Genomic DNA, 27,820 nt, shown 5'->3' with positions numbered 1-27,820 from the left:
CGCCTGGCACAGGCTTCTACCCTGTGCCGTGGGTGCACATCCCCACCTGGCTCCCCCACATCTTGCCCTCCTTTGAAGTATAACTGTAGTGATTCCACTCTATAGGGACCATCGGCAGCTGCATAGGAACCGGCTAGAGTTGACTGTAAAAGGCTTGGGCCAGATTTAGCTCTCATTTACACCCATGCAATATATGGTCATATGCTGGCTGGAAATAAGAATGTGGGGCCCAGTTCTCCAGCCAGATTCTTATTCTGAACACCGTTATCCTCAGTGCAGTCACAAGGGGGTAAATGAGAGCAGAATTGGACCCATCCCTGAAAAAAGTCATGGGGACTGGCACTGGTTAATTTTCCTTCTCTGAGTGGGTGTATTAAGATCCCCCTGATTTAGGTTTGAATTGCCTAAGTCCCGGGAAGAACTTTTATGATGTTGAAACAAGATCAAAAGTATTTAAAATACAAATGTGATTTTTTTTCTCTTGTTCTTTCCATGACTGGAGTTATAAAAGATGCAATGTTGGATTTCTTTTTCCAAAATTGTTTGTTAAATTAAAAACTTGATTTGGAAGGGACCCAGGCTAAGACATGAGACTCGTCTAAGCATTGTTAGGGGGGTTTTTTAAGTAATTTCAGAATATCATTTGTGTTTGCATCCTCTGGCATGGAACTGACTGCTCTGTAAATTACACGTTAGCAGGATGTTTGATTTTTTGAGAATGTGACAACAGAGATCCAGTGACATCTGTTCCTCTCCATCAAGTAGCAACTGTTAAAAGGTCTATAAGCCTTCCATTTTTCTTGTGCAGAGAATGCAGAGAAAATATGGTCCCTGTGTGTTTTATCTGAATGATGCCAGGAAGCATCCAATAGCCTATGTATTTTTAAAGTTATATATACCCCTGAGATTTTAATATTACTGCTTTTTCTTTTCCCCTTCACTTTGTCTCCCAACTGTTAAACCATAAAAGGCGTTTTCCAATGTGACAGGTATATCAGATGGTTAAGAGATTTATGGAATAAGTAAGATGATAGGATAGGTTACTTTTTAATAAAATTTGACTTTATATAAAATGGGGACACAAGCCTGAACAGTATCTTGCGGGGATTTCCCACAGCAATAAGAGTTTTCCCTCTTAAGATTTTGGTTTAGTCTAGTGGTTCTCAACCTATTTAGTGTTAGCTGGGCCACAGGTTGAGAAACACATTGCCCCCCACCTAAACCCCTGCACAAACCCTATGCTCAGTGCCCTCCACCCAGAGACCCCTCCACAGAGTGGGGCCAAGTGCAGAGAGCTGGGCATGCGGCGGGGGGCAGGGACCCGACCCTGGACCCTGCTGCGTGGAGACTCTGACCCCGACCCGCACTGTGCTGGGGTAGGGGGCAGCCAGGACCCTGACCGTGGACCCCACCAGGACCCCGGACCCCACTGTATGGTGCCAGGCGGTAGCCGGCTGCCTGGATCCCGGACCTCGCCACAGAGGCTGTGGGGCATCCAGGACCTTATCCCCAGACCGTACCAGGACCCTGAGCCCTGGTGTGTGGGCCGGGAAGCAGCCAGCTGCCCAGACCCTGCCGCAGGGGGCTGGGCAGTAGACGGCTGCCCAGACCCTGAGCCCTGCTGCCAGCCAGCTGCCCAGATTCTCAGACCTGTGGGCTGGGCGGCAGCCGGCTGCCTGGACTCCAGACCCTGCTACAGGGGGGCTGGGGAGCAGCCAGGATCCTACCCCAACGACCCGCTGGGACCCCATTGTGGGAGGCCGGGCGCAGCCAGGACCCTGCCCCTTGAACCTGCTGAGCGTGACCCATAGAATAAGTCCAGGATTTTGGTTTGGACTCATTGCAGAAAAGAGAACAACTGTGACATTTGGCTCTGGATCAGAACTTCCTCCAAGTTCTGAGGTATATTCGGGTCTGGGGCAGGTTGCTTCAGGCCTGACTTTCCTTCTCTTAAGAAGGAAGTTATCCCTTATGCAGAATATGGTGGGTATTTTGGCCTTGTGGTATCCCCCTCCACAGCGCCCTCCACCCTTAGTGAATAGTTTTATTCGCTTTTCAATATATTTGGTTTTCATAAATGTGAATGCTTGAGATGAAAGAGCTGTCAAGGCAATTAAGAGCTTTTGCTGCGGAATTAGAGTCAAACCAAAGATTTAGTGCAATTTAAGGGTCTGAACATTATTGCTGTCAGTTGGCCAGAATGATAGAGAAGAGATGGTTAACCATAATATAATGAAATAGAGAGAGAGGATACTGTTTCTCTCTCCTTGGACTTGATTCAAAGCCCTGTGATGTCAATGGGAATCTTTTCATTTACTTCATTGGGCTCTGGATCAGGCCCTTTTGTGAGGGTGGGGAAGTTCTGTGTTGGTGTTGCTGTTGAAAGACTTTCCATTGATGTTCTGGGGGGCGAGAGCTAGTGGTTCAAGTGAATGATCATTTGAGGGAGTGGCCTGGGTGGAAAAAGAAGAGGTGAGAACCCCCTGCTCTTTGCAGTTCTTTCACTCACAGCTTCTTTACTTGAGCTGTGTCCATAATGATTAACAAATGTGAGAGTGAAACAGAAAGCACAAAGGACACACATGCCATTAGAGAAACCCATGTGTCACCAGGACTGTCCCTCTGAAGTTAGATACATTTATAATAATCTGTTCTGTAATGCCAGGAAATTCTGAAGTTGTGTTTTTTGTTGTTGTTGTTTTTTTTTTGACGTAGTAAAAAATCCACAGTGGGGTTGTTAACCTGCTTTTTCTTTTCTTTGGTTTTGGTCATTTTCCAGCTATGCACTAGACTGAAAGACTTCAGTAGCCAGTGCTGGTTGATTCAGAGAAGTAACTATATTGAATTGCACTGTACTGTAATATTGAATTAAAATCTACATTAAGCAACTGGGGCCAAATTCTGCACTCATTCACACCTGTGCAATTCAGACGATTGCTTTAAATATATGCAACTACAGCTTGTATATAGAACTTCTGTTGAGGGTGGCATGGCCTAGAGGGCTGAGTATGGGACTGGGAGCCAGGAACTCTTGAATTCTGACTTCATTTTTGACAATAACTTGATCAGTGCCCTTGTGCAAGTAAAATGGGGATACTCGTATTTATGTATCTTTGGGTGTGGTTTGATGGTTTACTAGTCAATGTAAAATGCTTTGAAAATGAAAAACACTATAAATGGTAAGTGTTACTATTGAAAAACTATGTTCTTAAGAACTTGGACATACAGTTTGCAAACTATCATCTTTTTATAAAATATAGACTGGATTATGTATTACAAGCAGACTGAAAACTGTCCAGTAAGCATCTATTTTTAAATGTACAGACAAAGGTACAAGTGTTCTCGTTTTTCTAGTTTTTTTTTTCATGGAATAGATTCCACTGAGGCTTTTATTTTTAGTTCTGTTTCCAAGCAATGGCTGATTTCCATACCACTACAGGACAATTTATGACATCAATGCAACACAGACCCAAGCACAGACTGCTTCTCTTGCTTAAATACATGTACGTGTAAGAACATATACCAGACAAGTAAGGTCAAAACAAACAGCATGAAATCTGTTTGTTCAACAAAATGCAAAAATCCCTATATCCCGATAAATGATTTTTTTTGCCTTACTGGAACTCTTGAATATTTAAAAGACTGTGACTATTTGTTAACTAATTAATGTCATTTTCAAGGAGGAAGTTGTTGAAAGGTTGCTTGTACTGATTAAATCCACTCATTTCCCCCCATTTATAAAGTTTGGTTTGTCTTTATAAAAGCCTGACATTGCAAGGTTCAGTAATAATATAACCAATAGTCTACCAAAGAAAATATAACTAATTAATCAGATAATTACAGTTATGAGGACACTGTTCATCCAAGAGACATGGAACAGCCATGCCAGAAAGCATCCGTCTTCCATTAAGTCTGGAATCCTGTTTCCAACCACAGCTAATGCTATATGCTTCAGAGACAAAGTGTAAAACACCCATCATAAGCCTAATTGCACTGCTCTTTTCCAAAAGGGAGAATTCCTTCCAACCCCAGCTAGTGGTCATTTTATGCCTTGAAGCATAAAGATTTTTAGTGTAAATGTTCTAGAGCAAGTAACTAAGAGTTACAATTTCTGAGTTCTGTTTCTAGGTCTACTGTTGACTGACTGACTGACCCTGGCTAAGTCACAAAAATTCCTGATGCTCCACAATACCCATCTGTAAAAATGCTAGACCCAGGGGTGCTAGTCTTGATGTAATTTTGCCCAAGGAACTGAAACATCAGAGGAAGCAAGAAAATATCTCTCTACTCCTTTGCAGAAGTTATAAGTGGAAGCAGAGGCAGAAAATAATTCTCTAGACGATGTGCCATTGAGCAATATTAACAAGCTTGGAACCCGATTCTGCAGCCTTACTCAAGTGAATAGTCTCATTTACTTGAATGAGGTACATGCATGAGCAGTGGTTGCAGGATTGGGTCCTACTTTGCCAGTTATATCATCATCATCATCATCATCATCATCATCAAAGTGTCATAAATCAACTGCATTAGTGAAAAGGGATGTCGGAACAGGAACCATTTCAGATTTTTGTTTCAAGCTTATAAATAGTTCCCCTTCCCCTCCACAACAAAAAGACCATGAAAGCTGATAATGGGTCTCTACCTGCAGCTCAGAGATTAACGCTGTCAGTGTTTGCCTTTTAGGGAAGCTTGCTGGATAAGGTGAAGAGTCTGTAAAGAGAAAAAGGAACTGAATATGATTGCAGTCTAAAAATACTTTATATGTAAAATAATATAAATGGATTTTTTTTCTAAAATGAAAGGACTCAAATAATTTTACGGTTTACTGATATTTTAAGGATGTTTTCAACTTCTGACAATGCATTGCTGGTATATTAATCATTACAAAGATCTATATGTAAATGAGTCTCACAACAGTAATTCGGGTTTCAGAGTAGCAGCTGTGTTAGTCTGTATCCGCAAAAAGAACAGTCTCTAAGGTGCCACAAGTACTCTTGCTCTTCTTACAACAGTAATTGTTACTATTCGATGAAATTGACTATAGTTCTTTAACATTGGTTTGACCTGTATAGACAGAACTAAACCATCTTATCTTCTTCTTACATGGCATCTCCATTACTGGAGGTTTGCAGCCATGGTAGCCCATTCTGTAGGATCCTCTGCTAATCGTATTGTAGGTGACTAGACCTTTTGATCTACCCAGGTTACCACCTCATCCATCCCAGGTCATCTTTTTCTGCCTCATGTTCTTCTGCGGTCAGCTTTCTCTTCCAGTGCCTGTAAACATGCATTGCCCACTGAACCTCTTAAAATGTGCCCTGCAAATCAAATCTTTCTTTTCATAAAATCTCTAACTGGTGTTTGATGAGTTCAAGTAATCTCCAATACTTTTTTTCGGTTACGTGAGCTATCCATTATATTTTCAGAATTTTCACCATAATTCAAAGGATTGTAGTTTATCATTGATTGTTTGAATGTCCATGTTTCACAGCCGTAATTTAACACAGACCACCACACAGACCAAATGTACCTGTAAGTTCTAAAGAGTTGGAATGTAGTCTTCAGATTTATGTCCTTTCTCATCAGATATTTATTCTTCCAGAATATCTCTTTCACTATTCTTGCACTATTCTTGCTATGCTAGCTATCTCTTGCTATTCTGGTGCTGACTTCAATATTCCCTCTTTTGTAATGATACCTGTCTTATAACCAGTCTAAAAAGACGTTGTGTAAGGACCGTGTTTTTTAAAAACGGGTTATAACACAGCTTGGACAGTACAATTACAGCATGAAAACCAATTGCTACAGTATAAGGGATGAGCCCCTCAGTATTTTCCCTTTTCCACAGTTTCTTGACATTTCAGTCTTACAGCCCAGATCTCTTCAGTTCATTTTGAACTGGTGACTTTTTGCTTCTAATTGGTGTACCAAATGAGCAAATAATTTTGTTCCCTGGGCTCATGGATAATGCACAGGTTAGCACTTTGTTATTGCTATATTGTTTTCTAAGGATCTTTCCAAAGGGAAGAGGTGAAGGCCCTGTTCTTGGGTTAATTAAACCTGGACACCATAGAGCACTGTTTGAAAATAGTGATCAAGAGGGAAGAAGTAGATGAACTGGTGCCACTTTTCCTTCTCTGTCTCTTAGTGAGGTTGTAGGCTGACAGGAGTAATTTTTTTCTAGAAAGCAGGGAAAGCCTCTTATTATTCTCAGTACAGTGATGAGCTGTTTCATTTGTGCACTCCCTTCCCTGGATTTTCCACATTTTGATCTGTGGTGAATCTGCAGTCTTCCAGGCATTGTGTTCCTAATACTTGTTGAAACTCTTTCATAGAATCTCAGGGTTGGAAGGGACCTCAGGAGGTCATCTAGTCCAACCCCCTGCTCAAAGCAGGACTCATCCCCAATTTTTGCCCCAGATTCCTAAATGGCCCCCTCAAGCATTGAACTCACAACCCTGGGTTGAGCAGGCTAATGCTCAAACCACTGAGCTACTCTGTTCTACTGTGGCTATTTTGCTTGTGCAAGATGTGATATTAAAAGGCTGCAATGATTCATGTTTTATTTATTTATTGCATGGTTCTTCACAGTTAATGCAAGAAAATACTGTATAGTGCTGGAAAAAATGCATGTGTATGGTTTGGATTTCTCTAGGACACTAGGCAAACTAAATGGAAACAGCCTGAGTTTGAGAGGGTGTACCCCCTCCTGCTCCTCATTCAGGTTGAGTCTTAAATCCTCTCTGCAGCAGGTAAAAGAGGTGTTAATGACCCCAATAATTAAATGCATACATTAGAGTGGCATGAGGCAGGGCCCTCTATAGTTAAGGTTCCATCAGCACATTCTTTGCGTACACCTGTTTTCAGGTTTCTGAGTAAGAAAAAACTTTATACTGAAAGTTTTCACTGGGAAGGGCACATTTTTATTTTTAATAAATTAAAATCACCTCAAATCATTTAATTTTTGAGCTATAAGAAACAAATAATAGAATTTCACAATCCTTTGGGCTTTTCCTATATACTCGTTAAACTAAATAATATTTTTGCAGAAGATTAAACGTAAAAGAAAAAAAATCAAGGTTTATGAAGGTATAAAGTTCCAGCCTGTTCCCATCTTATAGCTGCTGTTTGGATCATTTTATTGACCAGTGTTTGACTGCCCATCTTGTTGTTAATTTCCAGGCTTTCAGTGATGCTGCCATTAATAAAGAGATTTCTGAATTCAAAGTGCACTGTGGGACCCGTGGATGCAGTTGGTCTGGTATCATGAAAAATTTTGAAGTAAGTTTAAAGATGACAGTTTCATCTTCCATATTGTGTCTCATAAGTGTGCAGTGGGGTTTTGCTAGTGGGGATGAACATTGTGTCAGGGAGGCATGTTCCTGTGATGTTAGAAAAACATGGGGATTTAGGACCCGATTCTGCAGTCCATCCTTATTCAGCAAAGCACTTACGTACATGAATAAATGTGTGTGTCTTAAGCACATGCTTGAGACCTGTATTGGGGTCACAAAGAGAATGAAGCAAGCTCTTTAGCTGGTGTAAGTCAGTGAAGCTTCATTGAAGCTCAAAAGAGTTATAGTAATTTATACCCACTGAGGATTTGATCCAGTGATGAATGAAAGTCAGTGAAAATTTCCCATTGATGTCAATGGGGTTTAGATCAGATCCAACATGTTTTGAATGATGGTGAAGCGTACATTATAAAAATGCATGTGTGTGTGTTTGTGTAGCGGTGTCTGTTCCAGGACATTAGAGAGACAAAGTGGGTGAGGTAATACATTCACCTGGAATGGTCCCTTGAAATATGTGTTAACTACTTACGCTAAACAATATGTTCCACCTTGTGTTTGGCAGTCACACTCTGAATGAGTTTTGCAGATCTGAAGAAGAGTTCTGTGTGGCTTGAAAGCTTATCTCTCTCCCCAACAGAAGTTGGTCCAACAAAAGACATGACTCCACCCACCTTGTCTCTCTAAAAATGCGTGTGTCAGCTGTAGGTTTTCCAGTAGGTTTGAGTATACCATTATGGGCAAGGACCTTGTAAGTAACCCTCAATGAAGCCCATAATACCCTGATCTCCAAACTATTATTAGGAGCAATGTGCTTCCTATGTTTTTGTAAGAAAAATAAATCTCCCAGAGTAATATTTGGGAGGCAATGCTTATGGGGATATTGGCACAACAAGGGAAACAGAAAATAGACTTAGAAAGAAAAACATAGCTGTCTGACTCCTGTTTATTTTGAATGTTACAGTCTTTCTTTAAATACTCATGTGAAATGATAAAGGTGAAATAGACAGACAGTGTTTCAGAATCTGCTACATGTACAACAATCATAAAAGAAAATTCAAGCCAATATGTAAATAGCACAGAGGGGGCTGACCCTCTCTGCATAATCTTGAGGACAAAAGAGGGCTTCGTAGTGAAATGGAGCTGTAGCTAACGGCCTCTTTCCACCCAGTTTAGAAGTGGAATGTGGTGTGCAGTCAGTCTCTGTATATGAGGAGCTGCAGAGATGCTGCTGTCATATCTTTCCTTTATTTGCTAATTTTGCACACATTTTCCATTTGTCTGTTCTCCTTTAAAGAAAACTCTACCCCGTTTTGCTCAGTGCCATAGTTCTGAGAGTTCAAAAGGTGCCAGGACCTCTCTCAGCACGAATACACCGAAAAATGAATTTGAAAACAAGGCATGTGATTAAAATTGACATTTCTGAGTTCACTGCTGGAACAGTTATCTTGCTTTAAAAAAAAAAATCATTTGTGACATGGTCAGTGTGAGAGCCTCAGTGAAAGAGACTGTAATAAACTAGTTTTACTCCTGCTTCAACGCTTGATGAAGTATCAGGGAAATAAGGTGTAAGGCCCAATTCCGTGAGGTGCTGAGCACATCTATGGATGTGTTGAGTGTGCCAACTTCCTCTGGAGTCACTGGTACCTTATCGGACTGGGCCATAATGTCTAGACAATAAACGTTTTGTATAAGTATGGAACATTTAGGGCCAGATTCTCTGTTGGTAGAAATCAGCATAGTTCCTTTGACATCAATAAAGCTACACTGATTTACATCAGAGGAGGATCTGGCTCTAAAAAGTTTTTGATTTAGACAATTAAACCAGGTTGATTGTAAATTAAAAAACACTCGATTGTTTTAAAGCTGAGCAGCATTACAGGATTTTATAGAGACCTTGGCACAAGGCCCCTTATAAATTATTGTTATTCTCCATTATAATTACTGAAAGTTCCAGTAGTTCAAACTATTTATATTGTAGACGTAAATCTTCTACTCTGCACCCTTTTCCTCCATGCATTGCGATTGTTGCAGTGAGGTGTTATAATCAGGGTAATGTTAAAGGGACGCTGTTGATCACATTTGGCCTCAAAATTTAGATTTTTGTAAAATAAGTTTTTACAGAACTTCAGGACAGTAGAAATGTTTCCATTATATTTTGTAAACAATTAAATATTCCCCTATAGACAACAATTAAATAGACTTCATTGATTTTCATTGTATGAGCTGAGAGAAGTGCAAATAGTGATAAATAAACTCAATTTAAGAATTCTTTTGAACGCCGTTACGAACCATGACCAAGTTGTGTACTGGAGGCTGTGACAGGATGTCCTTTCATGTACCCTGCATAGAGGGATAGGGATATTCTGCTGGCTCATCTTGCCATCCAGAACAGTTTGATCTGATTATTGCTCATTTGCTCTCTGACCAGAGAAGATAAAAGTCAGGGAGTCTCTAAGGCAAGGAGATAGGCTGGTGCTGAGACAAAGGAAGACCCTTAAAAGCCAGCTCAGGAGAGAGCTCACACTCAACTTTGTGTGTGTTGTTTTAAATTAAGAATAAAACAAAGCCCCAGGAACGAGGTGAGTTTTGGACATTAACCTGGCTGTGACTATGGAGCTGGACACACTCATGCAAGCTACAGTATTAGTGTCGCCATAGTAGCACGGGCAGTGGGGAGTGGTGGCCATGGACTAGCTGCCCTGAGTAGGGATCCAAGGGGTCCGGGTGAGGTTTGTGCTGGGGGTGTCTAGCCTGTGCTGCTGCCACCCCTGATACCGTGGCTACACCTCTATTTTTAGTGCACTAGCTCAATAAGAGCTAGTACGAGTACATCAGCTTAAGCCGGGAATCACACTCCCAGTTCTGTGTGTCAGACAATGGGGTGGGGAATTTGCCTATTCACAGAGGGCACATGGTGCAAAGAAGATTCATGCAGGCAGAATGGAGGACATTTGTAGACACACGTATCTGTGCAGGGTTACATCTTGGTTTATAACTTTCAACTTTCAGGACCATCAGAGCCTATGTGAATATGCTTTAATCCCTTGCCATACTGGCTGTGGACAAATGGTGATGAGAAAGAAACTTGCAGATCATTTGGAGAATGGATGTGTTAATAACATGACCGCATGCCAGAAATGTAAACGGAGGTTATCCAGTAACGAGTACCAAGTAAGAAGATTTATTTGGCTTAAAACAAAATAAGGGTTTTATAATCGTATCTAGAATATTCCACAGCTTTCACAGCTGTCTGATTAAATATTTCCTCCTTGTTTCGTTAAAGTTATGTAGCCGGAGAATGTTTCATTTTTCTGACTTTGCTAACTTTTCAACTGCAGTGTAATGTTCCATGATGCATTTGCTGGAAAAACAGGAGGGTGTATTTGACCATCCTTACGCGGTGTTACGAGAAAGAGAGAAACTGTGTGTGCACATTTCAGTTGGGGGGAGGGCAGCACTTCTTGCCATGCTCTAGCTCCCCTTCCTACCAGCACACCTTAGTGTGAAGAGGATAAGAAATGCAGCCAGAAAACCACAGAAAGATCCAGAATTTAGATTTTTTTTTAACTTAATTCAAAATTGGCCAATAAATTAGCAAGTTTGTATAGCAGATTTTATTCAGACAATATTTATACTAGATGCCATGAGCTTTAACTTTATTTTGGGGAAGTTCTATGGCCTGCCTTATACAGGAGGTCACACTCGATCATCACAATGGTCCCCTCTGGCCTTGGAATCTACTAACTTTCCAAATCAACGGTATCTGTGGATCCCAGGCAGAGCCCAATGCAGTGACTACATTGTAAATTCATTCTGAAATCTCTCTCTTATCTGTAGCATTTAGGACTCTTCAGGCATATTTAATTTTGTTTATATGTTTACATTATGCTTATCACTGTTGTAATTGAGGACCTTTCAATACATATAAAATGAAGACCCCCCACCAGATGTGTCTCTCTAAAGTCAGTCCAGGTTAAAAAACAAAACCCAACAAAAACTTCCCTGCCCCAATGGTAACTGATCATTTGTTTTCTTTGATTACTGTGCCAGGTCCATGCAGGTTGCTATCACTCTAATTTAAATGCATTTCTCACTTCCTGCTTAGAATTTCTTACAAGAGGGCAACCTTATATCAGACCCGTAACTAATTCTTTATTCTAAAAAATTATCCCAGTGCCTTTGATTCCATCCTTTTTGTGTGTGCACCACAGTACAGTAGGTTGTGCTGATGGGGGTGGCCTAAGGACAATACACTAGCTGATATATAGTACACTGTGTGGCTGAAGGCAGAAACAGCGTAGCTGGGTGGAGTTAAAGGGATGGGAAGATAGTTGCTGATCTATACAGATAGCTTAGCTGGTACACATCTTATCATCGTCTTTTTAATTGTAAAAGTTCATGATAAAACTCCTAAGCCAAAAGCAGTAGCAGGATATATAAGAACTGTCATACCTCTATCATTGCTAAAGCTGCAGTAACTGTTTTGATTTGCGTTGAAAGTTCTCAAAATGTAGTTCAGTTCTCTAGCTGTAGACTCTGTGATCTCTTAGCCTGCGGACTAGGGATGCTGCAGAGGCTGCACTCAGCTTGCAGGTTGGGATGGAGGACTGAAAAGTGTTGACCCTCCAGGTGGTTTAAGGAGAATCATTGTCCAGCTAGGAATTACATCCTGGAAGGACGGCCATTTCGACAGAGATGGTGGGAGAGTTGTAATGTGGAAGGCTCCAACAGGATAGTGAGGGGAAAAATAACGATGGGCATGTTTCCATGTCACATTTGTCACTAATTGCTCGCCGCCTTTGCAGTCTTGCCAAGAACTGAACAGGTTATGGAGACTCAACTCCCCTCTCATTTCTATGGAAGTGGTCTCTCCGTAGCAGGAATGAGGCACACTCGCTGGGAAAGATTGTGTAGGAAGCTTGCACAGCTGCTGCTCGTTTTTCACCAGTTCCGTGGCGGAGGGGAGGGAGGGGAGATGGGAGAGGGAATAGCTGACTTCAGCCTGCTGGGCTGTCAAACAGGCACTTTCTACCACTAGTATGTCAGTGAGTGTTTCAAAAAGAGCAAACAACTGAAAGTGGAAACATCTAACCACTTTAACCCTTCTGAAAGTGCAGGAGGCATACTGACACTCTGTTACCTGGAGAGAGAGGTCTGAGCACGGTGTTTTGATTCACCTTGCTCCTCTCTTCAGATGTGTGTGATACAGTAGCTTTGCCTTCAGAGGTTATTTGGTTTCTTTTTTCCCATGGTGAAGAATTGTTTTCATTTCCTTCGTCCTGTTTAATCTGTTGTCTAATACGGTTCTTTTGTTAGGAAATCTTGGCAACCTGGTAGGGAGACTGGCCTTGAAATGTTGCCTTCCATGTATCAGTAGTTCCCGTATTCCGTTTCGCAAGTATGTAATCTATGCGAAGAAGCTGTTTGCATCTCTTTTATTTTCATAACCTGGAGTATTTTCCACTGAAAACAATTTCAGTGCAGCTGGAATCAATTTTTTACCCTAATTGACAACAGGGAATATAAAATAGGAGCTCCTCTGCCTAGTCTAATGCAGGTCAGTAGCAACCAAACGTTGCTACCATTTGCTGATTCCTTGGTGGCCTATATGAAGTGAGTTTAATACCCTTAACCCTAGCACAAAAAATGCCTTCCCAAATGACAACCTCTTTGTCAGTTTCAGCAAAGAACTCAAGGAATGAATGAGCTCTGGAGACTGGAATGCCTTCTCAGCTTGGGAGAGATGGTCCCAACAGGGCCAGGGAGTTGGTACATAGGCAGGTCAGGGTGTGGACACTTGTTCAGCCACCACCTGTGCTTTGCTTGTTCTGTGAATAGCGTGTCCCAGTCTCCAGAGCAGACACCAGCTCAACACTCCATGAATCCTGGTTTAAAAGATTAAAAGGGGAGTGGGGAAGAGAGAGGGATGCTCTGCTTCTCCGCTGCTTCAGAGCCTTTGCTTGAGGTTGTGAGCCACTTGCCATGTGTGGAGGGAAGAGTTGCAAAGAGATTTGTGTTCTGCCAACCCTGCTCTCAACAATGTGTAATTGTCCTAATGCATTATGGGTGTTTTTCATCTGTCCTGAATATGAGGTGAGAAGACTGGACAGAATAGACCCATGATCTGATCTACGGTAGCAAATCCCTTCCGATTTCCATCACCTCTATCTGTTACTGGAATGATGGAGACGGTATTTGTGATCTGGCTACAGACCAGTCCTGTGGGAAATCATGTTTGCTGTACCATGTCGTGAACCAGGTTCATTTGCTTTTTGAAAGCCTGTTTAATGCTTATAAAATTGTAATTTCACAGATTATATGATCTGATTAGCTAAATTTGAGGCTATTGGTATGCTAGCTCTGTTTATGTGCCCAAACTTCATTTACCCAGAATACTCTAGGAGCAAATAGAAAACCCTATCAGATACGTGACTTTCTCCTCTGTATAATTCTTAGCATCCAGATTCAGCATGTTTCAGACTTGTGTTAATGGCAGCTTTTATATGTCAATCTTACGTTCATTTGATTTTGGGTTCCACCATATCAAAAAAGAAACGGAAAAGGACAAAGTTGCATGAACAAACAGACTAGGATAAAGAATAAAACAAAGGCACATTATAAATAATGTCTGAGATATACAGTGTTCAGAAAGCGCCAAGGGGAGAGGAAAGACCTCTGGATGTGTTTTTGTGGAGCTAAAATGGAGACCTCGGGACGCTTTGCAGAGAAGATACTTTGTGGGTTCCTGGAACTGCAATGCTATACGAACTTTCCAGACTGCTAAAGAAAATGTACTGGTGAGCAAAGGCGTTTATAAAGATTAAAGATGAAACCTCTGAATAGTTTGAATTGAAAGCTTGAGAGTCGCTATGTTAAAATACACAAACTACAGTCATGGTATGAACCAGTGTCTGGGGATTATTTTCCCCATCTCTTTTGAGCCAAGAGGGTCAGGGAGTTTCATGTTAGCACTAATGCATTCTGCATTAGCGCATCATGTCAGGAACCTCCGGCCTTCAGTGTGTTAGTGAATGAGATCTGAGACAGCTCTGAACGTAAACCCAAGCTATATGAAGCCAATGCATGGAGAGTTTATATGTATATTTGCTTTCTGGTCCACAGTTCACCTGCATGTAACCGCATATAAATGCGATTATTAGGGTTGAACTGAGTGAGACTAGTACATTGCCTAGACTGAGTTTTCCAGGAATACTGTGTGAAGCATCTGTAAGTCATTTCTGAAAGTGCTGGGCCCCACATGTGAAACATCACACTCTGTACTTCCACTTAACAGGTACCACATCTGGCACTCCCTGACTGAAAATACCTACTGTGCGAGGAAGAAGAGTAATTGGCTTAGCAGTTTAGCTTGGGAAATCTCTAGGTCTGCAGTTTATCATACAGTGGACAGCAGCAATTAATATTAGTTCTTTAGTCCAAGTTTCTGAACATTATTCCCTGTAAAGAAAAGCTTGAGAACTCTACAAAGATACACAGAAAGGTTTTGCAAATCTTTCTCCCATAATATGGCATTAGTGCTGTTCTCCTCCCTTCTGATTATCTTTTAGAAAGAAGTTTTGTTCAGAAAAGATCCCCCCATAGCAAACAACCAGTGAGCTTTATTGCTGGGTTGAAGGCCATTAAAATATAACAAGAAAAGAGAGAAATACATTACAACTATATTGGGGCAGGGGGCATATCCCATGGTTCTTTGTGTTGCAGGAAGATGAGCTGCTCTTTGATTCTTTTCATGTGAATTGTGGAAGAACTTTTCTGTCCATCTGGGTACCCTGGGAGAATTGTGGGCAAGCACTGGAGGACTATCAGCACTTGAATGGTTCAGCCTGCATCCTCCTGCAAAGTGGGTGGGCAGGTTACCAGTCTAAATGAGAGCCTCACCCAGCCTTCAGCCTACCCTAGGATGGGCCAGCTAGCTCAGGCTGAATGTGCCACTAAACTCGAGCCAGAGTTTTTTGTGTGTGGATGGGAGGGTGGGTTAGGCACAACACCCGAATAAGAGCCCAGGTTAATTCTGCAGTAAAAGCATATTCTTAAGGTCAATGGACTTCCCTGATCTTTGGAGAAAGGTTTAGTTTCCTTAAGACCTACTTAACTCACTCAAACCATGTGAAAGTGAATAGAGGTCAGTACTATTTTAATTTATGCTTTCCCCCCAGCTCTTTGTCATGTAAATTACACTTCCTGAGACTCCCTTATGCTTCAAATGTGTGGACATTGGTAGGTCTAAGGAAGACTACATGAGTGCAAGGGAATCTAAGTTACTGTTGGCATACCGCTGCTGAATTTGGCTGTGCAAGGTTAAGTGACTTGCCCCAGGCCTCCTAGTAAATCTGTTCCAGAAACAGGGTTTGAATGTGCAACTCTTATTTGCTAGCTCAGACCTGATTCAGTTTACCGGAGGCTCTCAGCAAGTAACTTCACCAGAGCTCACTTTTCTGTAAAATGGGGATAATATGACGTAATACACAAAGAGATTGTATTTCATAGAGACCTAGGTAAGGAAGCATCATGATTTTAGCATTGTACTCAACACTTTGTCGTCTTACTTTAATGACAGAAGCACACATGTGAAGGCAATTCATCGAAGGAACAAAAACGGATGCACACAGAAGGACCATCAAAGGAAAAGGTAGGTAAAACGTGAAAGGGCAACGTATTGTTTTTGTTCTGTTCCTTGAAGTGCCAGCTCTTCATCTGGCTGACTCAAGCAACTTCATGGCATCTCCGTATGGCAACAGTAGCCGGGAGCTTTTCACATCCGAAGATCAGTTGTGCTGATTCACCCTCACCACCCCCTTATTTAGGATTTCTCCTAAAACCTTGGAAGTTTTGTTTGTTTGTTTACTTCCTTTTCAACACTCAGCGGAAATCTGGTGAGCAATACAAGTGCTGTTCCAACACAGATGACACTAAATAACTTCTTAAAAAGACATGTGCCTTTGGGTGCAGAGGGAGAGGGCTGGATTCTAATCTCAGACCCCTTGGTGTGATAGAGAATGGGTCACCCTTTAGAGTGTGTTGCTCTGGGAAGAGCAAAGTTAAGGATTTTGAGTTACTGGGCGTGGGGTCTTATTCTTTGTGGTTCGCTTCTTTAATATGGTGGTGGGGGGGGATGTTATAGAGGAGTTGTCACCTGCTGATGATTGTGGTTTTATTATATTGTATTATTTTTGGGTCTATGTTATACTGAGACTTGGGAGGGAGTCTTTGTATTTGTATTAAGGATATTAATCCTTGTTTTGTTTTTAGTGTGTGTACAGCACGTAGGGCTTGAATAGGCACTTGGTTGCATGCAAGGCTGTGTTGGGGGTAATCCACCATCATCCCTCTTGCCCCATGTGTTAGTGGATTTCCCAGGTTTGAGTGCTGCAGAAAGTGGCCCTTCTTGATATATAAAATCAACAGTACTTAAGAAGCTTGCAGTGCAGGCCATTGTTACAGGCATCCGCAACAGAATATAATTACTGTCAGCATGGGCTAGATATGTCCTTGGCTGTGGTCTCAATCCCACCTGCTCAGATTTCAGGACACTGGTGACTAGAGATGGAACCTAGGCCTCACACATGGCAGTGCATGACAAAATCGCTTGGTCATCAGTTCAAGACTTGGTGATTTGTCCGGCAGCATGTAAATGAATTACCTTTGGTTTTGCTATACAGTGTGAGGCCAGACCCTCAGTGAGGTTGCTCCATAGACTTCAATGGAACTACCCTGATTTACACCAACTGAGGATCTGGCCTAGTGGATTGTAGTACATAATGAAACCCTTGACATTGGTACTTATTATTTTGTGGCTGTTTTTAACAGAACCATTCAACGCCATTGAACAGCAAAGAGGGTTGCCGGTTTTCTGAGATTGGCTGCTCGTTTAGGGTGAGTAAAATGCTGCCTGCACCTATTCTGGAAGGTCGCCAGTAATGTACAGTCGCTACACTCCAGCTGCTGGCGTGAACCAGCCCAGGCACTAAACCGAGGGTGGTTTCATTTGGTTGGGTTTTTTGTTTGTTTTTTTGGTAAAGGGGTAAAACTTAACCTCTTCTGGCAAAAAAGAAGGGAAGAGCATGGAACTGGATTTTGACTGTCACAGTTCATAGGAGTGAAATTCAGCGGGGGATACACTGCAGGAGAAAAAGTATCTTCTACTCAGATTAAAAGGGGCGGTTCTGTAATTATTATAATTCTACAGCTATATCAGGTTTGATACTCTGTCATGTGTCAAACAGTCTCTGCAAGGTAACTTGTGGCACCTTAGAGACTAACCAATTTATTTGAGCATGAGCTTTCGTGATCTACAGCTCACTCTGATGAAGTGAGCTGTAGCTCACGAAAGCTCATGCTCAAATAAATTGGTTAGTCTCTAAGGTGCCACAAGTACTCCTTTTCTTTTTGCGAATACAGACTAACACGGCTGTTACTCTGAAACCTGCAAGGTAACTGTATCCCCCACAGCATTAACTGGTTTCTAAATTCTGCTTTGGATTTTAGTGTGCTCTTACTGCCTTGTAAATAGACATGGCTCCTATATTTTGTGTGCAGTGCATGTGTTAAGTATTGATCGACTTGCGAATCTAGCTGTTTATTTGCATGGCACCTTGTTAAGTGGAGGAATTTTGAACAACTGTTTTCTTGTTAATGTAGCATATGTACATATCATACACACACAACCGCCCAGGAGCTAGGCAGCCTGTTGCTCTCCTTTGAAGTCTGGTGCTATGGAGTCAGGCCTGTATCCTGAAGGCCTTACTTAGGTTTATCTCCCATGAAGTTGATGGGAGTGTTGCCTGAATAAAGGCTAAATGAGGATTTGTCCCCAAGTCAGTTACTTTAGTTCAATGATCGCTTCTTCTCCTCTCAATAGGGCAGCAAAGAGAAGACAAAAGAGCATGAAAAGACTGCAGTGGGGACCCACTTAATGATGCTGCTGCAGCATATAAAGCAACTGAAGGCCAGTTTGTGCCCTGCTGGTGGAGCTGCAAATGGCATCATCCCACACTTAGCTACAGCAGAGTCTAAAGTGAAGGGTTTGGAAAGAAAAGTCTCCGATCTCCAGATCCAAGGGGCCCTGGAAGTCAGTGGAGATCTGGAAGTGGACTGTTTTCCTGGCTCATCTGTTTGTGAGGAAGAGTCAAGTCTGCAACGGCTAGTAAGGGAGAAAGTGATTTCTGAGCTGGAAAACAAGTTGCATGTGTTTGAGAATATTGTGGCGGTGCTCAACAAGGAGGTGGAGACCTCTAACCTAGAGATCGCAGCCTTTCGGAGGAAGAGTGGACTTGATCAAGGTGTAATACAAAGCCTGGAATTGAAGGTAAACATTTATTATGACCATGTGTCTATGTTCAGTTTGTGTAGTTAGTAAATATACAGAAGAATCATGGAGGGTGGGTAGGCATGGTCCAAACACAGGAATGGGAGCGAGGAACTCTTGAGTTCTAATCCCATCTCCAAAACTCCCTCTGTAGCTTTGGTAACATTTTCAAACCTTGGTTTCTAAAGTAGACCTCTAAACCCATGTTTAGGCACCTAAAAGGTATGGAGAATTAGGGGTGCTCAGCATTTCTTGGATTCAGGTCATAAGAGAGCAAGGCACCTTGAATCAGATACAGCACGATCCTCTTAAACCAACATTGTGCATTTTAAAAGTTACCTCTCGAGGTGTTTTTGCCTTCTATAATAATTAGTACATGAGGTTTAAAAAAAAAAAGTGCGCGCGCACACACAACTCTCCATAGTGTGAGGCACAGGTGAGAGTCCTTGCATTATTGGACTGCCTTTGCAGCAGAAAGTCCTCTAGAGAGAACAGAGTGGGTTTGAACAGGAATAATTTTTTCCAGATTGCAGAGCTGCACCGATGTCTGGCGCAGAAAGATGCAGGCCTGAGCAAACTCCATAAGCGTCTCCAGTCTTTCGAACAAGCGTCCTACGATGGAGTCTTTTTATGGAAAATTACAGATGTCAGCAGAAAATACCACGACTCTGTGACTGGACGAGTAGTCAGCTTATTTTCCCCAGGTAAAAAACATCAAGTATATACACTCCAGTAAAATCCAGCTCTTGAAAACCCAGCTGTTGTCTCAAGAATGATGCTCTTATCTGCTCTTTTGACCAGTGATTCTTTAAAATAGTGCCCAGATCTAAGACAATATTTATAAAAGGACACACTAGTTCTGTCTGTTTATAATACAAGGCAACTTCCGCTCTGTAGTTATAGTTTGACCCTCTCTACCTCAGGATTGTAAGGGAAGGGTGCCCAAAGGGCAAAATACAGGGCCAAGTGCCTAACCCAAGCAGCCATGTTTGATGCTGGGATACTTGCAGCATGGCTGGCTGTGTGGATGTCCAGCCAGTCTTCAGAGGCTACTTCAGCCTAGTGTCACTGATCTGACCGTAGCTGAATGTTAAAACGCCTGTATGCTGACCTTCACTAGTGTACCTACAACTGCTTCTGCACTCATGTTTTCTTTTCTGTTAGCTGTAGCAGTGCATATGTAGAAACGGGATTTATTTTTTTCTGCAAAAAATTGTTCTTCCATCGCGGGCACAAATAATAGCAGTGGAGCTGGAAACAGCTTGAATTACAGCCACAAGTCAGTGACCTAATGGTACAAAGGCCGATATTTGTGCTGGCAAAAAAAATGTCAATGGAATTTTGTGGGCCCCATTTGGACGTGTAAAAAGGGAAGGCACACTCTAGCCCAGCTGAAAAACTTGGCCTAGAAGTATTTAGTTCAGAAAATAAAAGGGTAAAAATAATATAGACAGTGCTGGATCTGATGTCCTCAAATAAGGTATCTAAGAAATGGTTGTGAAACATATGCCGTACAGCCTGATATTGCCCACAAGTTCAGTGTTGCTGCACTGTTTGTTGTACGTGGCCTTTCGTTTCAGTTTATTTGCCCTCTGACTGCTGCTGGTTACAGTGACATCTGCTGGATCTGCATTGCTTCATCCCAAGTAAAGTCATTTGATGTCACTCTGAGAAAGCCCTGAGTGGCTACTGCAATCATTTTCCCCCCAGGAAATGAAGTGATTAGATAAAACATGTGCTTGTGGGTAATTACAGATCAGCTTCACCAACGTCTGAGTCATTCAAAGGGCTTCCCCCACTGGACCTTCAGTGCTTGCAGCTGGAAATCCACAGGGTATTCTGTTTAATCTGCCATGCTCATCACCTTGGTCTCAGAGCACCTGTTTCATTTTAAACCTTTTGCATATGTGAGAGCCTAGGAATACAGAATTTTTCAGAGACTGTTGGTAGGCTGTGGCCTGACTAACCACAAGTTCTAATTTTCAGCTTTCTACACTGCAAAGTATGGCTACAAAGTCTGTCTGAGGACTTATCTGAATGGCGATGGAACAGGGAAAGGAACACATGTCTCTCTCTTCTTTGTTGTCATGAAAGGGGAGTATGATGCTCTGCTTCCGTGGCCTTTCAAACACAAGGTAAAAAGAACATACTTCTCTTGTTCATAATGCTGAGATACTTAATTCCCCTTTACTGGTTTTTCTGCTGTGGGGTATCACAGCTTTTTTTCTACTGCATAGAACGTAAGGGTAAAGCAGTCTTCACACCTGATTGCACATTAGAAGCTCAATCCAGCTCCCACAGATGTCAGGCAAAGTCTTTCCACTGAGTTCAATGGAACTGAAGCATGGCTTCATTCCCCTCTCCTATCACTACAAGCCATGCTCTAATCCAAGGGCAGAATTCAGCTTTAAACAGGCTGGGATAGTACCCAAAGATATTGAGATTTTGTGCTTCTGCTCTGTACCATTTGCAAGAACCGAGAATCTCGTATATCTCGAAACTCTAGGTTTGTTGTATCTAAAACTTTGTCTGTGATTAAGCCAAAGCCTATCATCATCATTTCTATATCTCCATGTACCTAGATAGTACAGGAAGAGGCTAAAGCACAGGAGCTGGAGTCGGGAGATCTGCATTCTGTTTCCATCTGTGCCATAAACTCCCTCGGGTGATCTTGGGCACCTACTCTGTGTCTTATTTTACCCAGTTGCACATGTAGCTTGATGATCAGCAACAATAATAAAGGAAAGAGAGAAAAGGTTTAATGAGGTTCTGATCCCTGTTTTAACATTGACATTGTTAAAACATTGTTTTAACATTGACTCTGGTGTAGCAATAGTTCTGTAAGCCCGTTATATAAATAGCCATAATGCCAACCAGCCAACCAAAGAGAATAACGAATCAAAGGTCAGAATTCATATAACTTTTAAAAGGTGTTTTTATATTTTATATTTCAAGCTAAATGACAGTAAGTTAATAAAAGTAATAATGAGCAGGGGAAATTCTAGACTGTTTACTTTGTTCATCCCTCCTGCATGTTTGCACACAGCAAGTCGATCTGTCTAGTTCAAATCCAAACCACAATGATAGAGTTACTTTAGCAGTCTTAACAAAACTCATGGGTTATTTTTTACATTGTCAGGAGAGGGGGGAGAGGGAAAGTCTTTGCATCATGTAATTCTCCACCTAGACAGAATTTTTGACTTTGTTTTATTTTACAAGTGGCAAAGTTTTAGACATTTGATCTGGGAACCATTATAATCTCCCTTGTTCTCATTAGCTGACCTTGCCAGCTGGGAAACATTGGTTTTAGTTTGCGTTTAGTTTTCGATAGAGTATTCAGCTGTTTTTTGTAGCACATTTGCACTAGTCAAAATGCACAGGGTCCGAATGTTTTTGTGTCTTTGATTTTTGTTTGTTTGTTTTGAAATGCAAGAAATCATTATTGTTCCTTTCTTCCCTCAATTATTTTTCAGGTCACATTTATGATGCTTGACCAGAACAACAGAGAGCATGTAATTGATGCTTTTCGTCCAGACCTGACTTCTGCTTCATTTCAAAGGCCAGTGAGCGACATGAATGTTGCAAGTGGCTGTCCCATGTTCCTCCCTTTGTGCAAATTACAGTCACCCAAATATGCCTATGTCAAAGAAGATACACTTTTCCTTAAGTGTATTATAGAAACAAATTCATAAACCCTGGAATGAGGGTACTTGCCAATATACCCATGCAAAGTCTCTCTAGGGAGAGCCCTCAGCTTGAATCCTTGTGTGTATTTTCATGCCCACACAAAATCCAGTGAGTCAGATCCTGCAGCTCCACTGAAGTCATCTACATCAGCTGCAGATCTACCCATTGTGTTTACTTTCTCCATAGTATCTTAAGCACATTGCCTCATGCCACCAGTACAAATGTCCTGGAGTATGTTGTTGAAAATTATCAAAATAGTGTTTTAAAAAAAACAGTTGATACTCTTACGTTCCAAACTGAGGGACAGATTCTAGTCGGTCCCAGCACAGGTGCACATGTGGGGATGGTAGAAGGAGCAAGCCTCTTCTTCCCCCTGCCCACCTGTTTCCCTCCACATGTATACACACATGTCCGGGGCTAGCCAGATTCCTGGTGGAGCATAGCCCCTGCTCCTTTCTTGTGCTCCTGTGGTTGCCAGACTTCTGGAAAGGAAGGGGTAAAGGCTGAGTCTTAACTCCGCACCCTTTGTAGAGAAATGAGTATGCTGTACCCTCTCCAAAGATTTGTATTCTGTCTATCATTGCATTGGGATTCAGATTCTCCAATCAGTCACACACAGAGACATACGCATCGGTGTGTAACTTTGAAAGCAGTGGGTTGTGGCTGAATGTTCATAACTTGAATTCCTTACACTCTATGATATGATTTTGGTGTTTGTTTTATACACTGTATAAATATTCTTGCACATTAGCCATGTGATTGTTGGATTCAGCCAGATTTTACTGTGTCATATGAATCCTTACGTTGCATCATGTGAGTATGCCTTTGCTCTTACTAAAGGGAGGAGCTTGACTAAAGTAGGTGAGAAGAGGGAGTTCCCATTGTGGCCCTCAACACATTCCTACGTGCATCAAGAACCCCACATCCACTAGTTCAAGCAGCAGATAAATTCCGTCTGTGGGGTTTTTTAAGTGCTCAATCACTTTCTGAAACTCCAGGGCAAGTGACTTTATTGTACAATATTTATTTATTTTATCTTTTTTCTTTATTTTTTAATGTGCTCTGATGATGGGACCTTCCTCTGGGTCACAGTAATTTTTAAAATGTTGCAGTGGAAATGCTCACTAGAAAAGTTTGTGGCATTTATTTTTTTAAATAAAGCTAAGGAATGAATAACAAAAATTGTAAAGCTGGGAAGGCTGGCAGCTATTATATAATATGTATATTGGGTTCAAATACAACCCTTTATCCCAAAGAGAAAGTTACAAACACCCCCTTTGTCTCTACCCCATTCTTTCTCCATCCCTAGTCCCCTGACCTCATAGCCTCATCATCACCTGCTCTCCCTTCTTACAGGCCATTCTGGATGGATTCAGTGAAGTTCTTTTTGCTTTTGTTGCATGAGTTCCTGAACTTTCAGCCAAAACCATTGCAGCCTGTTTATCTTAGGGTTTTCTGTAGCACTGATCACTATAGTATCTAAGCACTTGGGATTTATGCCAATTCTTATGCACGTGAGTAACTTTACACATGAATAGCCCCTTTGACGTCTATGGGAGTTCTCATATGAGTAAAGTTACTCATGTGTTTAAGTTTAGCCCCAGTGGACCACTGATAGGATTTTGAACCCAGTACACTTTAACCACTGATTAAATCCTGTCATGGGTTCACAGACTCTCTCACAGCTACAGTTACTCCCTGCTGAGAGCAAACTGAAAAACAGACACTGAGAAGAATGGAGTGATGGAACAAAACATCAACGAAGAAAGAGGAATGACTACATGGTAGCAATTGGCCAGGGAAAACAGAAAATATACTTCCATATAAGATGAGGAAGAGAAGGAGAGAGACTGCAATTCTCCAATAGGTTGCAGAGCAATGAATTATTTTTGGATTGATGCTGTAACTCACAAGATTGCAGTGGTAACTCTTGTCCCAGTCAAATTGTTTGAAAGCCCAAATACTGCAAACAATCCTCCTGGTGCCACACCAGAGGAGTCTCTGCTTGGTACTGCAGTGCACTCCTGCACGGCTGTGGGAATTAACTTTCACTGTATAGGTCAGAAAATCTGGGAAAATCTTTCCAATGTCATTTAACCCTCTTTCATGGAAAGTCCGATGGACAGGGATTGTGAAGGAAAATTTTGGAATACTGAAGTGTAATTCCAAAGATCTGCCATTGAATCTGAAATCTTCAAAGAATGACAGGACTTGTGCCGCAACGCAGAAAGAGAAGCATATCAAAGCCCCATTGCTTGGGACATTGGAAACTAGCATTTACCAATATCTTCAAGTGAACAATTTGGCACAAGCAGGACACTGGACAATAGTTAAACTAATGGATCTTTTCTATTGCTGATTTCTACAGGGCCTTTGAACTCTGCAAGTCAAGTTTCCACTAAAGCAATCCTAAACAGCAATGTAATAAGCCTTAATAGACACTGCATTATTTACAGTACTAGTGAAGTGAAGGAGGATGAAGGATAGTTAAGCACTGGAATAGGTTACTGGGGAGGATGTAGAATTCCCATTCTTGGAGGTATTTAAGACTATGGGAGACAAACTTCTGTCAGGGATGGTCTAGCTATACTTAGTCCTGCCTCAGTCCTGGGGGTTCAACTAGATGACTACTTGAGGTCCCTTCCAGCCTGACAATTAAATAATTCTATGAAATGCACTCCTAGATGTAGGGTCATAATTGCCTTTAACACTGACGGGAGTTATAAATGTTTATTAAGAGGACAATAGATCTTTGAATAGAGTATAGAAAGCAAACTGCCAAAGCACATCAGACTATAGCCTTTTAAAAGCTCCAGTGAGTATTCCTATGGAATCTCTTTGCAACCTCCACTTCTCTGTAACAAGTTACACATGGTAAGTAGCACCTCTGCGCTTGGGATGCTTGGAAGTTGTCATGCATTTATCAGTTAATCGAGTGAATCAGTTCCACAGAGAAATCTGTATTCAGCAGACTAAAGGGCTTCAAGACGTGAAGTATACAATGAAAGACATTCTGGAGCCACTGTGGAATAGCCTGCTTCATTCACAGTAAATCAGCAGCACTGTTTTACATGTGATTTATAAGGGCTGACTCTGCCTGACATGATTATTTTAAAATGTGGACTTTAAAATACTGCCTATGAGTGCTGAATTTTTAGTAGTGCTTAGGAATGTGATAGAAGGGTGGCAGGAAAAAATAGTTCTGAGTTGTAATTAAAAACAACTTGTGTTAATATTGTGAGGAAAATCTGAGCCATTTGCTTTTTATAGAAATGGATTTTAAAATTCACTCCTTGCAGAAAATGGTTATCAGATAATTCAGATGCAAAACAAAATATTTAAAGAGATACTGTCAGCACCCTAATGTGAATTTGGGCAGGAGAAGGGCACAGAGTTCATAATATAACCCCCAATCCTGAATTAGATCAGCTTCCAGGATCAGGGCCCAAGAAAGTGAAATGGTTTCATTAAATTGTTTTATTCGTTTTAATCAATGAAAGCTTTTTTCATGCAAAAATATTTTCCTGAGCAGTGCTGGATGCCCAAATATCCCAGTGCTGTCCCTGATTCACGAGAAACAGATGAAACTGTTTGTCTGCTTTTATTGTGCAAGCTGAGTGAAATGCAAATCGTAGTTAGACATGCAGCAGAAATGGTGAAAAGTCCTTTTGCTCTTAATAATCTAAAGTGTTTTTGCTGACCCAGGGTTGGATTTTTCAAATCCCTTGTTTTTATCTTGACAGTGCCCTTTTCAATAATTAGTTGTAATGAAATATCAAATTTCCAAAAACTACAGACAAATAACTGAATAAGCTTGCTTATGAAGGAGTTGGGTGTTCTCTCGCTCTCTCTTTTCTAGGCTTAATATTTTGCAAGTATGTTCAAAATGTTTTTTTAGGGGCAGAAAAGTATTTTTCCTGGAATGTCAGTTCATATGACCACTGTGAAGTAGTATGTGGGGAAAAAAATACTCTTTTAACTATCTGTGTAATTTTAGAAAGTGGAGTTTTTACATCAGCCATCCATATTTTCATGCTGTTTATTTATTTCCCGAATAAAGCTAATTTAATCTAAAAAAATATGTGGGTTGATTTAAAAAATGGGGGTAACTGAATGACAGCCATTATTATAGCAGTTTATTTACAGACACAGCTGAGCGCCCATATTTATATGTTAGTAGGACCCACTGGCCTCAACCAAAGTAAGGCTCCTGTTATGCTCGGCACTGCACAGATACATATGAACAGATCGTCTGTGTCCTGAAGAGCTTAAAATCTAAATGAACCAGACACACAGTCAGTGGGAGAAAGGAAGTGTTGTTATCCTCCTTTTACAGTGGGGGAATTGAGGCCCAAAAAGATGAAGTGACTTGTCCAAAGTCACACAGGAAATCAGTGGCAGAGTTGAGAACTGAAACCCAAAAGATCTCCAGAGTCCCATTCCAGTACCTTAATGACAGGCCATCTTTTCCTCTCTGGTGGTGCAGGAAGGTGTTGTCCAACATGTAGCATTTTTATTTGCTGCAATATTGGATAAGTTTAAATATAAATGTTTTGTGTCTTTCTAAGCTAATACAATTCTAGGAAAGCCACAAAGGGTCATATGGTGCATCTGTCTCTCTTTTACTCAGCAGTGGGAGGGGAACCAGCTTCAGTCAGGACTGACTGTGTACGGACTTCTACATGTTCCCCGGGCAGGTTTGGTGGGAAGGGAATAACTCAGAGGAACCTAGCTAGATGCAATGCCCCCTCCGACTCCAAGGAGCCAGCACCCCGGAGAGGGGCGTCAATTGAGAAGGAGGGGAAAGCATGCTGGAGGGATGGGTGTCTCCCCTCCTGTATGCCTCCTGTTCAGATTGAAGGCCACGGGCATATAGGGGAGCGGGCGGCCCACAAACCATTACTCAGGCAAACACCTCTCCCCACCCAAGAAGTGCTGCATTCTCCTGTGAATCAGTGTAACCCCACCTACATCAATATGGTTGCTCTGGTGGAACTGAGAGGAGAAGCTGGTCCAGTGTGAGTTCTGCCTGGAGGAACTGCAGGCTTTGGCTTTGCCAGGATATGTTAAGAACCTCCTTGCTACTGCTGCAGACTGAAAAGGTGGTGGGAGCAGAGGGGGAGGGGAAAGCAGATGATCCTACAAGAATTACTGCAGAGTAAGATAATGGCAGAGCTCTGCTTGGTTGCCATGGGAGTTGAAGTTGCTCCATACCTGTGTAAGCCTTCCTTCGCCCTCCCTGATTAGGGATCTACTTCTGCACCAGGACTTTTTAATTAGCTGCTCTTGCTGCTTTTACGTACAGTTGGCAGCTATTTCTCAGGAAGGATTTGCTGCTGCCTTATGCTTTTTTTTTTTAAACTTCGCTTTTTAAAAATTTCCCCTGTATAGCTGTCAGCATAAAAAGAAAGAGCAAAGTGACATGTGCGTGTGCATGTGACAGAATAGACTGTAAAGGGTAAAGAATGAATGACTTCTTGGAATTTCTGTGCCTTTGCCTCCTATGATTTTA

At 41.6% G+C, this 27,820-nt stretch overlaps 1 protein-coding gene across 6 annotated transcripts in view; it reads left to right on the top strand.

Annotated features, from left to right (window-relative positions):
• Positions 1-26,396, top strand: part of TRAF1 (TNF receptor associated factor 1) — a 64,598-nt gene extending 38,202 nt beyond the window's left edge. For 5 of the 6 annotated variants that reach the window (XM_073314967.1, XM_073314966.1, XM_073314965.1 and 2 more), the window contains 8 exons: positions 7,183-7,281; positions 10,305-10,466; positions 15,874-15,945; positions 17,124-17,189; positions 18,175-18,621; positions 19,148-19,325; positions 20,608-20,756; positions 22,095-26,396. In XM_073314967.1, the coding sequence (XP_073171068.1) occupies positions 7,183-7,281; positions 10,305-10,466; positions 15,874-15,945; positions 17,124-17,189; positions 18,175-18,621; positions 19,148-19,325; positions 20,608-20,756; positions 22,095-22,313 (1,392 nt within the window). In that variant the 3' untranslated portion in view covers positions 22,314-26,396. Of the gene's footprint in view, positions 1-7,182; positions 7,282-10,304; positions 10,467-13,946; positions 14,093-15,873; positions 15,946-17,123; positions 17,190-18,174; positions 18,622-19,147; positions 19,326-20,607; positions 20,757-22,094 lie in introns of those variants that run through there. The other variant, XM_073314971.1, reaches the window with a different exon arrangement.
• The last annotated feature ends 1,424 nt before the right edge of the window (positions 26,397-27,820 follow it).

The sequence above is a fragment of the Lepidochelys kempii genome, chromosome 16, assembly GCF_965140265.1.
Source record: "Lepidochelys kempii isolate rLepKem1 chromosome 16, rLepKem1.hap2, whole genome shotgun sequence".
Lineage (NCBI taxonomy): Eukaryota > Metazoa > Chordata > Testudines > Cheloniidae > Lepidochelys > Lepidochelys kempii.
This window is presented reverse-complemented; position numbering and strand designations above follow the sequence as displayed.